Source organism: Diadema antillarum, unplaced genomic scaffold (assembly GCF_040938485.1).
Source record: "Diadema antillarum isolate AM-2024a unplaced genomic scaffold, OU_Dant_1.0 seq00000589_RagTag, whole genome shotgun sequence".
In the NCBI taxonomy this organism is placed as follows: Eukaryota; Metazoa; Echinodermata; class Echinoidea; order Diadematoida; family Diadematidae; genus Diadema; species Diadema antillarum.
The window spans coordinates 163,830-179,928 of NW_027271521.1; the positions used below are offsets into that span (position 1 = coordinate 163,830).

Consider the following 16,099-nt stretch of genomic DNA (forward strand, 5'->3'; position numbering starts at 1 on the left):
TTTACACCAAAGTAACACCAGCTGGTGTGGTCTCTTATTGAAGCTGGACGGGTGTTAAACCATTGATATTAACACCAACAAATATCAAATCAACACCATGTGGTGTCATTTTTGAATTAACACCAGTACAGTGTCAAAATAACACCAGGTACAGTGTCAAATTAACACCACGAAGTGCCAGGTGAACACTTTTCAACACCATCACAGTGCATTTTTAACACCTGTGGGTGTGGTCCTTTAATGAAGTTTGATCGGTGTTAGATTTAACACCCGTGGTGTTAAATCTAACACAGATGTTTTTACAGTGCGGGTATATATCCCGCTTATTTATTCAGTAATGGGTTCTTGCGTCGAGTTCCCAATACATCAATATTGACCTATTGGCAAATGAGTTGCAAGAAAATCAACTCAACGCAAGAATCATATATTTTATTTGAATCACCTGTGGCATTGATTTTTCTCTCCATAGAGTCTATCTCTCTATGCACTTTTGAAAACGTAGTATTTTGGATGAGAATCTTTTTTAAGAGTGACATGTTTCTTTGGAAAGAACCAATGAAGGAAATATAAGCTATCAGCTGCAGATGGCAATACTGATCCATCGTTAAAGAGCGACTGTTTTGCCTAAAATTAATTTTTATCCTAAAATCGGTTTCTATCTCTTTTTTCCCTTTTTCAACATGATTCCATTGTCAGAGCTGACGACTGAAGTGTCAATGATGAACGCAAGGTAACGACGACCTTTAAATACGCCAATCATTGACCAAGACTCCAAATGTAGAAGCAGAATACCTCCATTTACTGAGCTTTGAATACAGAATTGGCGAAAAACAGGCATTTGTTAAAATCCATCGAATATCAGTCAAAATTAAGTTGAAGTTATTGAACAAAATCTCCAAACGTTCAGCTTTTCTTACTCGCATGTATCAGGTCACGCTCTGATACCTAAACTCATCGGACTATTTACTTCCCTGTATTTTAAACAACGGACATGACTGTGTAAAGCTCCATTCGCAAGGAGACGTGTTTAGACCACGACACCGGACGGACCTGCACGAAGCGGCAAAGGTGTGGTTCAGGAAGGCCGTTGTACACCACCGTGGATGCATCCGTATTGGCAGAAAAGATCTGGAAGAAAAACGACATGTCGTTTTGTATTTTAAATACGTTTTAAAACTTTGCAAGAGCCACCAGCAGCAAAAGCAGTTGAGGTGTGTGCTCAGTGTTGTTTTCTTTGTGCGATTTGTCAGATTTGGTAGGCTTTGAAATAATAGTGTCACAATAACGATGATATTACTAGTGTTTTCGTTATCCAGGGTAGCCTCTTCAGTAATGACACTATAAAAGTGGGTCCTGTCATTATCATTACCTCGGCTTTGCCAAGTATCCATTTATATAGCCGGGCCCAGAGAAAACAATATGCAAATAACTGAATGTTTATTGGCATGGTTAACTTCTTCTTATCGATCTATTTCTCAGTCGTTTTCATATGATATACTTGGTCTTCTCTGTGACAAATAGAGGCAAAAACAAAAGAGCACTCCGGAGATGAGAGGGTGTTGGGAGATGATAAAGACAGTGTTTAAAGCTGATAACGTTAAAATGATGTATCTTTTTTAAAATGTACTTTTGCAAACAATTTCGCATGAAATGAGCAATAGAATCAGAACAAAAAAAAAAATAGCTTCCTTCTTTATTTTTGTTCTTTAGTTCTTGCTGTAGTTGTCTCTTCCTTAAATTGTCTGATGTCACAAAGAGATATAAATGGAGTATAATAAAATATATTCTGGTGTTTCTTTGTCCTCGACTGAAAAAATAAAAACAAATAAGAGAATCGCGGAAAGGAAACCTCTGAGTTATCATTACCTTCTCTGAGACTCCATCAGATGATTTTTCTGTCACCATGACGATGCTATATGCCTGCTGTCCGCATCCAACCTTGTACTCTTTTATCCACATATGCTTGGAATAGTCTGTACCCTGCGTCGCTAGTCCAACTACGCAGGTCGGATGGTCGAGTTCGACCTGTGTTAAGAGAGGCACACACAAAGCAAGAACCGTATTGTCAGTTCAGAAGAGAAGAGACATTATTATCTACATCTTAAGTCAGCAGTTTCGCGCCAAGATACTAAGAGGAAATTTTGTACAGTGTCCCCGTGTCTTCATGTTTTTGACCTCTACATGAAGCTGTTACTTTTCTGTTTTGCTGGCCTCTTTTTTATATGAGGCATATTCTTTGTGAGTTTGTTGTACACAATATTCATTTGTAGAGCGCTCTTAATGAAATACGTTCACCATAGGTAAATAAGTTTGACTCCATATCACAAATTCTCCGTTCCTTACATTGGTTACCTGTAGAAAAAAAAAGAGAGATTATTTTCAAGATTCTGTTGTTAGTACATCATTTAGTTCAGTCTTTTTCCCCCCTAATACCTAAGTAACTCTGTTCAAAAATACAATCCGACACGAAGTCTACGTTCATCATCAGATGCATTGTTACTCCAAACAACCAGAGTATGCATCGTGCTTTCTACGTCATGGGACCAAAATTGTGGAATCAGTTACCTATTCAGTTAAGGGAACTGTCATCTACAGAGACATTCAAATCCAAACTAAAAACGTTTATGTTCCTCTCACATTGAGGACTGTAATTGCTGTCATTCATGTTCGGAATAATATTGTATCTTTTATTTGATATATGTTGCATTCTTTATTTGGTATACATATCTGTTTTTTTGTTTTGCATTTTTTTCTTTGTTGACATGTATATCTATCTTTTCGTTTTTGAAGCGCCATGAGCACTGAGAGGAGGACAGGTGCGCTATGCAAGTAGCTACTATTATTATTTTTGTTGTTATTATTATTATTATTATTATTATTATTATCATCATTATTATTATTATCATCATCATCATCATCATTATCATCATCATCAAATTATATCAACTTTCATTCCGATACATTAAGGGGTTCTAAGGTTACGCTCCAAATGCTAATTGTTTTCTTTCTGAATTCGTTATAAACATGATAACCTTGCGAATTTGGTGAAAATCAGATCATTTGTTCCAGGGTTACTGTCAGATCAAGCCAAATGTTTATGCCCATATATCCTTTGATCTTTGACGTCATGACTACCGACTACGCGAAATAAGAAATACAATGTACATGTTTGGTTGTTGTTCTTTTCCCGAACTTTAGCCGAGAGAACTGGACGTAAAAAGCAAAGCAAAACAAACATCGGTACGCAAGTCTAGTAGTAGCCCTACGCTGATATACATCGTTGATTTTACTCTGATTTTCTGTGTTCATTGTGTTCAGCTCTTTTTGTAGTTATTGACTTTGTCCTGTTTTCTTTCCCTTTCTTCTTTCTTTTTTGCTTATCTCAAATATCAAGCAGTGTTTGTTTATTCGCTTGTTCTTACGGTTTATTTTCTGGCTTCTTTTACAATAAGAATTGTAACAGCGCATCACAAAACCAACAAAAAGTAGCATGCTCACATTTTTTTCCACGATGACTCAAAATGGGTAGAATGGGAGAACCTAGTCAGTTTTATTTTTATTTTTTTGTATTTCCTGAAAGAGCAATTCTTCTTTCAAATAATATGTAAGTTTTGTTTGGGTCGTAAAATGAATGCAAAATTCTTTTGCTTACAGTTATTCTACAATTTACGAAGGCCTTTTTTTTGTAGGGGCAAGGTTTGTTTCAGAGGCTCTGTGTTATTTCTTAGAGACCCTTTTACACCCTCTTCACTTTCAACTCTAATAACTTCGAAAAAGATAATGCTATACTGCTTTAAAAGTGAATAGTGGTCATGAATAGAATTTGTTAATACAGTGTACACGACTTCGATTTAATCTGATAATCCCTCTTTGTGATTGCCTTGGAGTTAGACACTATGCATTTTGTTCTATTCGTCACACAGAGCACAGTTTGGTGAGGTAATTGAATACAGACCCTCTATTTCAGATAGATTGAAAAAATCCATTTTGCATTCATTAAGACATCATTTTCAAGATTGAAGAGTGCTCTTTTAGAATCTGCCCTTACTTAAAAATTTATTTTTGGCGACTTTTTGTTGGTTTTTGTGATGCAGGGTCACAATTTATTTGTTTTGGCTGATCGATATCATCATTTGATATACACTTACCTGGATCCAGCTATTGATACTGAACGTCGGACTCCATCCTCCATAAGCGTTGAGTCGCCCTTGCTGGGGTGTAAATTGGGACGAAAAGAAGCTAGACGCCGTAATGCTCATATCCGGAATGGTGTGAGCTTCCATCCCTAGCGCCTTTGCCAAGGCGGGAATTTCTAGAAGTAAATTGGAAAAAAAGAGAGAATAATCTGGATATATGGCTTTCAAAAAGAAAACAACAACAATAACAACAAGGACATGTACTTTAACAACGAAAAACCTAGTTTATATAGGAATGAAGGAACTGAGAAATAATCCGGAAATGTGCATTGATGGTTGTATATCTATTATACACGTACAAAGCTGGATATTAGTGGCGTCCTAGGTCTCCAGAAATAGAGTTTGGGCCATTGAAAATAGTAAGTAAATGGATAGGTAAATAAATAAATAAATAAATAAATAAATAAATGAAAAGATAAATAAATATACATGTATAAATAGTGTCGAGCCTTGATAAAATATACCGCTATGTGCACTCTTAAAACATCCGAGTCAGAACTGACCCGGAACTGGGTCCGTTGGGGTCATACACCGTTCCGGGTCAGAAATGACATGGAGTGTGGTCAGATATGACCCATTCAGAGTCATGAATCGGGTGAGGATGACCCCATTCGGGGTCTTCATGACCAAATTCCAAGTCATTTCTGACCCGGAACGGTGTATGACCCCAACGGACCCAGTTCCGGGTCAGTTCTGGCTCGAGTCTTTTTAGAGTGTGTGTACGTGTGTGCGTGAGAGAGGTTGTATGTGTGTGTGTCGTGTATAACAGTTTTTTTTTTAAATCTCTGATATTCGGAGGATAAGAAATTGAATTTGCAAAAAACTCCGTAATGCAACGAACGCACTCATTGAAGACTGCACGTAACTGACCATGGTCAGCGGCCGTTATATGTTACAGTTTGTTGCAATTTTTAAAAAACCTTTCATACCGATGTTGTTCTCTCCCCGGCAGTTTATTTTTGAAAAGATTGGTATTAAAACCTCACAAGAATAAAATATGAACTTTGCGCATCGAACAAGCAGCTAGAGATTTAGATTTAGCAACGTCAACAACGGCAATATCCGAAGGTCATTTCAATAGGTCAGGTTAAATGAAATTGTGTAAAGAATGGGAATGTTTGCGTTCAAATGTGTTTGCTATCTATCATTACCAATCATAGACACAGACACACACAGGTACACACTTATGCGCGCACACACATTAAAAAAAAAACTTCAGCAAAATCAAACCAACATGTATGAGGCATCTGTACCTCCAGCCGCTTTGTACCAATGTCATTTAAATTCATTTCTAGAGAACGGTTGGAGTAAAATGCTCCAAAAGGTTTTTGGTTTAGAATGAGGAATGCAACATTGAACATTAGAAATACATCCTCCTTGCAAATACCCTGTCAAATATGTCAACAAGTTTCTTAAAAATGCAATAATGTAAACGATTATAACGTTAAATAAGATTGGCTAGTGAGGAGACTATTATGACTTCAATATAAAAATTGAACGTCACAAAATATAAAGCTCGATTGTGATATATTTACATGCTATGAGGCACAAACTGAAAGAGCAAATTAACCGTTTAAAAGATTGATGGAAAGAAGGGTATTGTGGTCATGAAATGAAAGAATCAGCCTCATGCAGTAAATGTTACAAAAAATGAAATAGTCTTCATAAAATGGACAATCTGAGGTAATCTTGCTAACCTAGTAAAAACAAAAATATAAAAATACATAATCATTCTCAAGCTATAAACTCAGTGCTAGAAAAAAGGTAACACAATACTGCACCCAGGCTTCCTTGGATTGTCAAGTCGTCCATAACTGCCTCAAGCACGTTGTCCAGGGGGCTACAAGAACTGAGCGTTGTCGACAAGGAGGAGCTGACATCTGGTGATGATGCGGGTGATGTTGGACCTTGGTGAGTGATGATGATGATCGGGAGGAGGAGGAGGAGGAGGAGGAGAACAGGAGGGAGCGAGGGAAGACGAATGCGAGGAGAGTGCGTATATCATGATAAAGCATGTGTGTATCCAGGCTAACAATATAACTATATAATTTGTTCACCTTTGACAGACTCTCAAGTAATTCCAGAACGCTTTCCCATTTTCTTTTTTTTTAACTCTTTCCTATTTGCTTGCTAGGCGAATCACATCAAACCATATCACACCATTGTGTATTTGTTATAAATTTGCACACTCATAAAATGTCGTCTCTATCATCTGTACACATTCGATTGACTCATAGATTACTGTGAGTATGGGTTTGATATGTCTCTCAATTTCTGGAGAAGCGTGGATGTTTCTACTCAAACTCGGTATCCATGAGGAAAAAGGAAATTCTAATCAATTTATTGCCTTTGCAAACTACATGCACTTTTACCAAATTTGTTTTTTTTTATAAATTTCTACCCTTGATAATCTAACACCACAAATGAGCACCGGAAATTGAACACTAGCTCGGTGTTTCATATTCATATTAAACTCAAGACTTTTTGCTGCGTAGTTAAACTCTAATGACAATGCGGAATATCGTTACGTGACGTAATCATTTGCCTCTTACTCCAAGTTTCGGAGTTGACACTCCCAGTGTAGAGCTCGATACGCATGCTGGGATAATCGTACCACGAGACCGGATGGACCTGCACAAAGCGGCAAAGGTGTGGTTCAGGAAGGCTGTTGTACACCACCGTGTTTGAATCCGTATTGGCTGAAAAGATCTGCAAGACAGACGATATGCCGTTACATATCTAACAGCTTCATGAAGCTAAAAACAAACACAAAAATAACAGTTACTTGATCGATGTTGTTGTATGGCACTTCGCGTTGAAAGTTTGATAAATCTGGGTAGGCTTAAAAGCAAAATCAATCGAACTTTAACGTGCCTGTAACAGTGCCTTGTTATCGTTAGTATATTTTCATATTCTTTTTTGTCTGCATGGCAGTTGTAGATTTCCTCGAAGCAATCTTTCTTCACACCATATTTTCTTAGTCTCGAATAAAAGCTAAAAAGAGCATAGCGATCCGAAACTTATGAAGTGTCCATTTAGAATAATATAATGACCAGGCCCTTATGCTCTTTGAATTTTTCTCATGATTTCCAGCAAGTTTCATGGCCGCAATTTTAAACAATAAAGTGAGAACGGCTGTTGGGCGAATAGTTTGTCCGGCTTTGGCAAAACGGAGCAAGGCACATTCTTTTGATATTGATTTAAAATTCAATTAGCAATACATATATATGTCTGGGTTCTCTTTTTATTGTGTACAATTTTGACACCCATTTTCTTTCACGTCGCAGAGCTAGAAACTTGTCACTTAAGAAGAGCAAATAAAGTGAAATCCTATTTTAACGTTACGGTAATATCAGTGAAGACTTTTTCATTTGCTACTCAGCCAAGGAAGGAGAAGGTTAAAAGTTATCATCGGCGTTGGTTTATCTGTTTGCAAAATAACACAGAAAAGTTGTGCACGGAGTTGAATGAAACTTGAAAGGAAAGTTGATATTGACACAAGGAACAGATGACTAAATTTTGGTAGTGATCCGGAAATAAAATTTGATTTTTTTTTATCCTGTAACAGATAAGGTCAATGAACTTGGAAATTCAAGCTGCGCATAATAATTGATTGAGGTACGCGAGATGCTCTGTTCAAAGCGCGTGCTCTGCTCGGGTGAGGCGCCGAGCAACTGGAAGCTGGTGACGTAAACAAAAGACATCTATATTGGGCGATTTTCAGCATGCCTGTATGGGCGGAAATGAACTGCTTGGCGGAGGTCTGCGCTTTTTTTTTTTCCTCCATCTTTTTTTTTTGTTGTTGTTGTTTATTTCATGTGTCTTATGACTTCTTCTTCTTCTTTTTTTTTGACATCATCAACGCAAACGTAAATAGAGATGCAACCAGAAATCAGCTTCCTGACTCGTGTTTCTTTGTTCTTTCTTTGCTTGTTTGGTATTAACATTCCTCTCATGACAGGTTTCACAAAGGGGTAAAAAATGAAAATGTTTTCTTGTTTCTTTGTTGTCGTTAACAAAATTACAACAAAAAGAACCCCCCCGAAAAGAAACAAAGAATGATAATCTGAGATGTTACCTTCTCTGAGACACCAAAGGGTGAGTTTTCAGTCACCATAACGATGTCCCCTGCCTCCAGTCCACATCCAACCTTGTACGCTTTCACCCATTGGTCATTCCGCCATTGACCTTGAGTTGCGAGTCCCACTATGCAGGTCGGATGCTCGAGTTCGACCTGTTATGAGGCAAACCATACCAAGAAACGTACCCGTCGGTTCACATCGAAGTAAACCATCACCCGTTTTGTGACACCGCGCATAAAAAAAGTTTACATTTTTACACGACGTATACGTTTCATCAGCTTTAAATGAGTGAAATTATGAATGCATCTTTACTTGTTGGTGCGAATGTAACTATTTTTCGTCGAGTCCAGTCGAGTCCAACACTTCTTGTATCGATTTTCGTCATCGTTGAAAACCTTCTTTTTGATAGGTATGGTTAGCCCACCACCCCCCCCCCCAAAAAAAAAAAACCAACTGTTATGTCGATCGTCCCATACCATGCTATCATCTTATGTATCATTTTTTACTGTGATCGTAAAAGACGTATATGAAAATGGGGAAAGAGAACAAGAATAAGCCATCCCGTGATGAAAAAGTTAAAAAAAAAACAAAGTTAAAAGGTTCATACCAAACTTGACAACGTACTTATCATTTAAATATAGATTTCATGTAAATTTCATGATGGGCACCTTAGAGAGAGACAGAGAGAGACAGACAGACAGACAGACACAGAGAGAGAAAATATGGAGAGAATTTACATAGGTAAGAAAAAGAACCAACAGCAAAACATCGCTGAAACATAATAGACGTATTGCTTATTTTCTTTTATGGCTCTTCTTTTTTAATTTTGAATAGTGTCAGCACTTTTATATTTATTTCCTTTTCTTTTCTTTTAGTACCGCTTCCAATATCACAAAAACTTGTCAATAGTAAAAGGCTGTTATTTCAACACAATTATCAAGAGCAAAAAGGTTTTTGTTCAGTCGATTTTTTTTTTCTTTTGCTTGTTAGTTGATGACTATGGCTGACCAATATTATCTTTTATGCAATATACCTGGATCCATGAAGAATTTTCGGTTTTAGGGGCCCACGCGCCCCGGTAGTTTAGTCGCCCTTTCTTGGGGTCGAACCACAACCACAAGCTAGACGCCGTGATGCTTGTATCCGGTATGGAGCCACTTTCCATACCTAGTGCCTTTGCCCACATTGGTATTTCTGGGAGAAAAATCGCAAGAAGTGAAGATTATAAGTGGAAGACAACAACAACAACAACGAAGACTCATTATTTCGCAAAATTCTTGGAAGGGGAGAAGGAAGGATTAACGAGTACTCAGCAAAGTTTCATTGCATTTCATTTCATTTCGATTTCAATTTCAACAATTCAATTACATACAAATAACACAAATCAAAACATGGTAACAATGAAGATCGGAAATACTGCGAAATTAACAATTTTGTTTATTCTTTTTCTAATCTATTAATTCTATTTTTGTTGTCAGATAGAATCTCGTGCTTTAGCAATTTTCGTGTGTGATTTCCGTTAAAAAAAAGAAATGAAATAAAACTGAAACTGAATTGAAACTGACACTGAAAGTAGCTGTAGATTCCGGGTAGACGCAGCCTATCACAATGTAAAATGGTGCTCTTACTGTACAAATGATCATCGTATCCAAGAGCTTTCGGCGCCATGAATTTGAGAGGACATATGTTGTAATCCTTTTCAAGTAACATTTTGATAAATTTGAAGCTTAGACTCTGTAGACTCTGAGTAACCAAATCATTGGAAGTTTTTGACCCTTTGAAAATGCTTGATATGGTTTAGTTCTGGGTGGAATTAGAAAATAGGGACCTCCCGTTGTTTTTTTGCCTAACTTCTCCAAATGTGAAAACTCAGACGACGCAAGATCGGTTTTGATAAACGATTTTGCGCATGCTCAGAACATTATTTCCCTACAGTGTCCATGTCGCGAAAAGCAAAAGTTAGCAGCAACATAAACGTTAGATTTTGGGTGTCTTGTGCAAATTGATTTCGGGTTATTGCACAGCAGGGGGGATCCATGAATTCTGTAAAGAGGGGGCGCCTTTACAAATTTAAAGGGGCGGTGCGGTGCGGTCCTCCCTGGATCCGCCACTACATGGTATATTTCAAAGCTGGGCATCCTGCGTTTCAGACGTAGCTGAAAGAAAGTGACGTCAAACGCACAATCGCACCAGGAATATCTCGACTGAGCCACCCCGTCGAGGATTTGCGAAAGCGCTTGCAAGGCGCAAAAGTGCATTGGTTGCTTCCTACGCAAGGACGCCCTGCGAGGGCGTCCTTAAAGCTGCGTTTACAGGGCTCACACCCATAAATATTTCCCCATAGGGATGTGTGTTAAAAATCAAATTTCAAAAAATTCTGTAAAATAGCTGGGAGAAATGAGGTAGGCTATTTCAGCTTCACTAACCTGGATAAGTGAGATATACCCTTTCATCCATCAAATTTTCAGGGTGGATCATTCTGTTCAAATTCTGTCCAGGGGTCCACAAAGCCAGACTACGAGTTCTTGTCACTCAAAAAATCACCTATTTTCCGTACACGTACCCAATGAAATATAGTCCCCTCAAATGCCATCAGAAAAGCTTTTATCTTCCAACCAAAATGCAGTTTGTAGATGAATTCATACTCAGTCAGTTTTTTGCTAAACTACATCATTGATTTTTAATCATTTTTTTTCTTCATTTATTTTGGTATCTTTGGTACGAACTTGTGAAGGGGTCTCGGACATTCCATTGTATTTACGGGTGTGAGCCCTACACCAAATCCGGCACGACGGAGCCGGGTTTTTGTTATGGTGCGCCAACTGGAACCATATCTGGTTCTGTTACAATATCACTTCCCGCTAATAATTTTGTTACAAGACTAACCTTCTACTGCTGATTTGTTGGTCTTGATTTTGACATAAGATACCATTTGGGATGATTATGTACCGAATTACTGATTCTTTTTTAACAGAACAAGACATGATTCCTTTTGGCTTACCATAACGAAAACCCGGCCCATTCCCCGTGCCGTGCTTGGTGTAAACGGGCCAGTACTCCTACGCGCTGATCACCCAAAAGCTAATGCACACAAGGTGATCTTTATAAGTTGGAAAGGAGTAGAAGCAGTACTGTACCATGGTTTCCCTTACCGGTCAAGTCACCAGTAACCGCCTCAAGGGGACTGCAAGGACTGGATGTTGCAGATAACAAGGGGGTGGCAGTAGATGGAGCTGCAGTTGATGTTGGACCTTGATTAAATGATGAGGACGAGGGGGAGGAGGAGGTGGAGGAGGAGGAGGAGAAGGAGGAATTAAGAAAAAACATATTAAGATACAGTTGTTTTGACGTCTCAATCACTAAGAAAACATCAGTACAAATGTGAAAGTACGCCTATAGCTCCTCACTTGACTTTTTGTAATAATTTAATTTCTGTACCCACGATGAAACTAGGTATAATAAAATGCAAAAACGACGAACGCGCATATCAGGTCACGATATGAAGTGAAAAAAATATATGAATATTCAAGAAAAGAAATAAAATAAGATAAGGAAAGGGAGACAGTTTATATTTCTGTTGGAAAGAACGCAGTGTTCCACAGTGTGTACACAATGTGTTCACACAGTCGGCTATGACCAGATCGGAGATCGCGATCATAATGATCATGTTAGATCGTAACCAATCCTGGGCTCAATCCTATGGGATCGTATTTGAAGTGGAAACTAGATACGAATCGACTCGCATCACCTCGTACACAAACGTGAATTTTCAGGTGAGTTGAACAAAACTTCCACGATCAGTTCCGAATGGCCAATCATGACGTTCGTAACAGATCGCACGGTAGTGGAACGCCGCTTTGAGAGCGGGGTTCTCACTATCACGATTGGCGCCATGATTGAAATCATGGTCTTAATCGTGAAGCAATCGTGGTGATCTTATCAGGTCGTTTTAGCTTGTATCACATCTTGAGGTCAATCGTGGCAATCGCGTTAATCGTAGAAAATGTTTGGACGGTTCAACAATTTTCTACGATTAACACGATTAATTTTTGATCGTGATCATCGCATCAGATTGTCTTGGATCATATCAAAACGCAGTAAATCTTATCTGATCGTGCTTCTTAATCGTGTTGATCGGGATCGACTTTTTCACTTTCCTTCTGCTTATTTTGCACATTTGCCCTTATTTTACTCGCAAATCATTTGTATTCCGCGAGGTTGAATAAGGGAGGGGTGGTACAATGAAATACAAAATAGCAACACCACTGAAACATCCACCAGAAGCAGAATGTTCCACATATACCCCACAAATTATCTTTTGTGACTTTTGAAAAGAGACCACTATCGTGGATGTAAGGTCACTCGTGCATAATTATAAAGATCTCTGTCATTATTTTTCACATAGAAGTTAGTCAATAAGTGTAGCAATACCCCTGTGATATAATTTTTCTTAAGACTTTTTTTTTGGTTAAAAAGTGATATTATTTTAGGGGAGTTACCTTTCTGTTGTGTGTGTATGTCAGTTTTGTTAAACACTGTTAAATAAAACAATGAATCAAGCCAAACCAATTGAACTTTCAATACCTCATTAAATAACGACATTTTGAAATAAAAATGCATATGATGCAATACTATGCGAATATGAAATCAAACACACAAGCAATGCTATCAGTTCGGGCAACTTTCTTATATAACACATATTATGTTAGCATTCAAAAAGATCCCATCCTCTTTTTTAGCTTCAATTTCATCATATGTTCTTCATGTATTTCAAAGAAATGTGAAAACATAATTATGTCCTGCTTTTTTTTCTGGAGAAGATGGGACAATGATCTGATCTTGTGTACATTCGTTTAGTTTTGTTTTGATTTGTTTTGGGGGGGGGGGTTTGGTGAGGGGAGGATGAGCACGTCGATTCAATAATCTCTTAATTTCTTAAGGTTAAATTAGAGGAGGGACTATTTGAGGTTGTGGCTGGCCTAGGTGATGCTTTCTATCTGATGATAACGTAATCGTCATTCGCAATACTGCAAAGGCCACGTTCTCATCATCCTCAACCTGTCAACCCTGGCCATCATCAATGGTCAGTTGTGGATAGTAGGCCTAATCACTCTGCAGAAGTTGGGGAAAAAATGAAATCGTCAGCCCGACTATAATATTCCCATTCGGGTCCAATCGCACCTTAAATGGGGGTCACTTTTGATCCCGATCGTGAAAGATATCGTATCTTATCTCAATAGCCCGCATTGGTTCGCAGTATTCGTATTGGAACGTATCAGAACGTAGCTGCTCTCACCAAATCGGGATCACGCTCGTAATGATAGTGGTAGATCGGAACCAATCATGGACTCGATCGGGACAGTCCTGGTGGATCGTATTTTAACTGGAGACCAGATCGTGACAGATCGTATTGCTTGAAATAGACCAATCTTGACCATATCGCATCCAAGCGAAGCAACACGTATTGACTCGCATGACCTCGTATCCAAACGTGAAATTTCAGACGAGTTCAACGAAACTTCCACGATCAGTTACGAATGTCCAATCGTAGCGTTCGTAATAGATCGTACGATAGTGGGAACCCCGCTGAGCTACACAACGTCTCCATCAAGCTGAATCCAGAGTTTTCCCATAACTGCGACTTTCTTTCTTGCTTGCAAGCTAAAGCATAACATTTTTGCAGCTCGGAAAATGCTTTTTCCAAACACAATGACAAACAAGGTTATTTTACAGATAAATTTTGCAAGATCCGGACTATACATGTACACAGATAGATAACTTACCGGTTTCGCAATAAGGCCCTGTGTAACCTGGTTGGCAATGACAGGTGTAGCTGTACATCGTTTCCTCGCAGTATCCGTTCTTACACGGCATGGACAGGCAGTCTGAGTAATTTCACACACACCCACAGGCACACCCAAGCAGAGAAAATATTTGGTCACAACTTTAAATCATTCCAGGTAGGGAAATTATTTGTTTTTATCATATGATATCGTACCAGCCTTTTGCCTCATTATCTACTTTTTCATTGCGTTCCTTCCAGACGTTAATCCCAAAGAATTAGTGCGCGGCCTATCCGTTTCCCCTGTAAACAGAGAGTAAAAGAGGGAGTATGTTACATCATATTTGCCTTAGCTGGAAGTGTTAGAAGGAAAACGACATCGAAAGTCGTCACGGGTAAAGAAATTGCAACTATACAACCCTCTTGAATCATAAGTTGATATTTCTTTCCTTTGATAGTGGGTCAAATTTATCACATATATCAGTGTAAGCCAGTGGAAGGCTATTAAATATTAATTAATGGCAACAGCATGGTTACCTCATCCAGTTTCCATAAACTATGATCACATGATTCTGACCTATATTGCTCTTTCGTGAAACAGCTGAAAATGTTGAGTCACTTCTTTCTTATTTTATTTTGTTCCATCTTGAACATGGCGTTAATGTATTCCCCTTGACACGATCGGGGTTTATGGGAGAATGTTCTTTTTACTGTTTTACCCGGTATCCGGCAGACGCGGTAACCGTGATCCGCGTTTGCCCGGCAGTTTCCCGGCCGAGCTTGATGTCCAGTCAGTTTTGGTATAAGCTGCACGTCCATCCCATTGATCTCTGCTACCGGACATCGCCGGTTCATATGGAGGGTGTAGTTCAGGTTGTAGCTGGCTCCACACTGACGTTTGGCTGCTACATTGCATGGTTTGCCCGAGACGACAGGCAAGGACATAGAATGGAGATTTGACATTGAAAGGATTATGAATGTGTGATGAAGTTTAAAAACGTGCCTTTGTGTACGGAGTACCCTTTTTTAAATGATCTACGTTATGTGTATGAATATCACTGTACAAATACAATATATACACAAACACATACAAAAAAAAAGAATTATATATCTTTGTGTAACATATCCACTAGTCTGCTGTGATCGTGGAACAACGTACGTCAAACATTCTTCTGACGATATTTCTGTATGATGATAATGACGAGTAATTTGTATAAGTGATCCTGCACCTCAAAACAAACAAAAAGTCGCCAGACACAAATTCTTAGTTAAGACCATGTTCTGAAAAAGCAGACTTTAAGCTTTAATACGATGTATAACTCTAGCACTATCCTTTCAAAAGTTATTAGAGTTGAAAGTGAAGTGTGTGGACAAGGTTTTTCAGAAATGAAAAAGTAATTCTAAAGACACACCTAATCACACTATTCTACAAAAAATGGTCGAGATAAACTGCTCAAAAACACACTTTCCTCCCCGTTTTATGATACCAAATTTTAGCATAATGTACAAGAAGACTCGCTCTTTCAAAAAATATGAAAAAGTCAAGTTCGGCTAGGTTGACCCATTTCACTTATTTTCAGTCCTCACGCAAAATCAGTGTGTGCGACTTTATGTTCATTTTGAGGTGCACGGTCACATAAGGTACCCTAGACAGTAAGCTGACCTGACACTCCAAAATCGTCCCTCATGATAATTTCTTGATGTTCTCTTTTCTTTCTGAAACATTCACATTGATTCAACGGCTCAGTTAATTATCAGCATATCGTGGGAGTTATTCTTGTACAGTATGTCCCCAAAAAAAATTACAATAGGATTTTGGCATTGATAACACCCAATACGATTAAACTGTCTAAATGGTACTTCAGAGTTTTGAAATATAACATCTTAGCTCTATTTTGCAGAAAACCCCATCCGATTTGGTTAAGCAGTTACAGAGAAAAATGTGGATTGTTTGTAAAGCATGTTATGAGTCTAATTCTTCCAAATTTAGCACTTCGATGATCTTGTGTGTGAATACAATAGACAGAACTTGGAGGGAA

General features: G+C 38.4%; 1 protein-coding gene across 1 annotated transcript; it reads right to left on the minus strand.

Moving 5' to 3' along the window:
* Positions 1–978: 978 nt before the first annotated feature.
* Positions 979–15,005, minus strand: LOC139735632 (lactadherin-like). The gene is made up of 9 exons (XM_071646381.1): positions 14,780–15,005; positions 14,062–14,163; positions 9,312–9,472; positions 8,275–8,430; positions 6,749–6,905; positions 5,978–6,076; positions 4,149–4,312; positions 1,867–2,025; positions 979–1,128 (listed from the first exon to the last, which is right to left on the minus strand). The coding sequence occupies exons 1-9, from the start codon at positions 15,003–15,005 to the stop codon at positions 979–981; spliced, it is 1,374 nt and encodes a 457-aa protein (XP_071502482.1).
* Positions 15,006–16,099: the final 1,094 nt, after the last annotated feature.

Bases quoted from the DNA above. Each gene is read 5' to 3' on its own strand.
- LOC139735632 (XM_071646381.1), bottom strand. From the start codon at position 15,005: ATGTCCTTGCCTGTCGTCTCGGGCAAACCATGCAATGTAGCAGCCAAA. The intron at 9,473-14,061 runs GTAAGTTATCTA...TTTTTCTCCCAG, and splicing joins AGGGCCTTATTGCGAAACCG to AAATACCAATGTGGGCAAAG. The intron at 6,077-6,748 runs GTAAGAGGCAAA...CATCATCACCAG, and splicing joins TGTCAACTCCGAAACTTGGA to ATGTCAGCTCCTCCTTGTCG.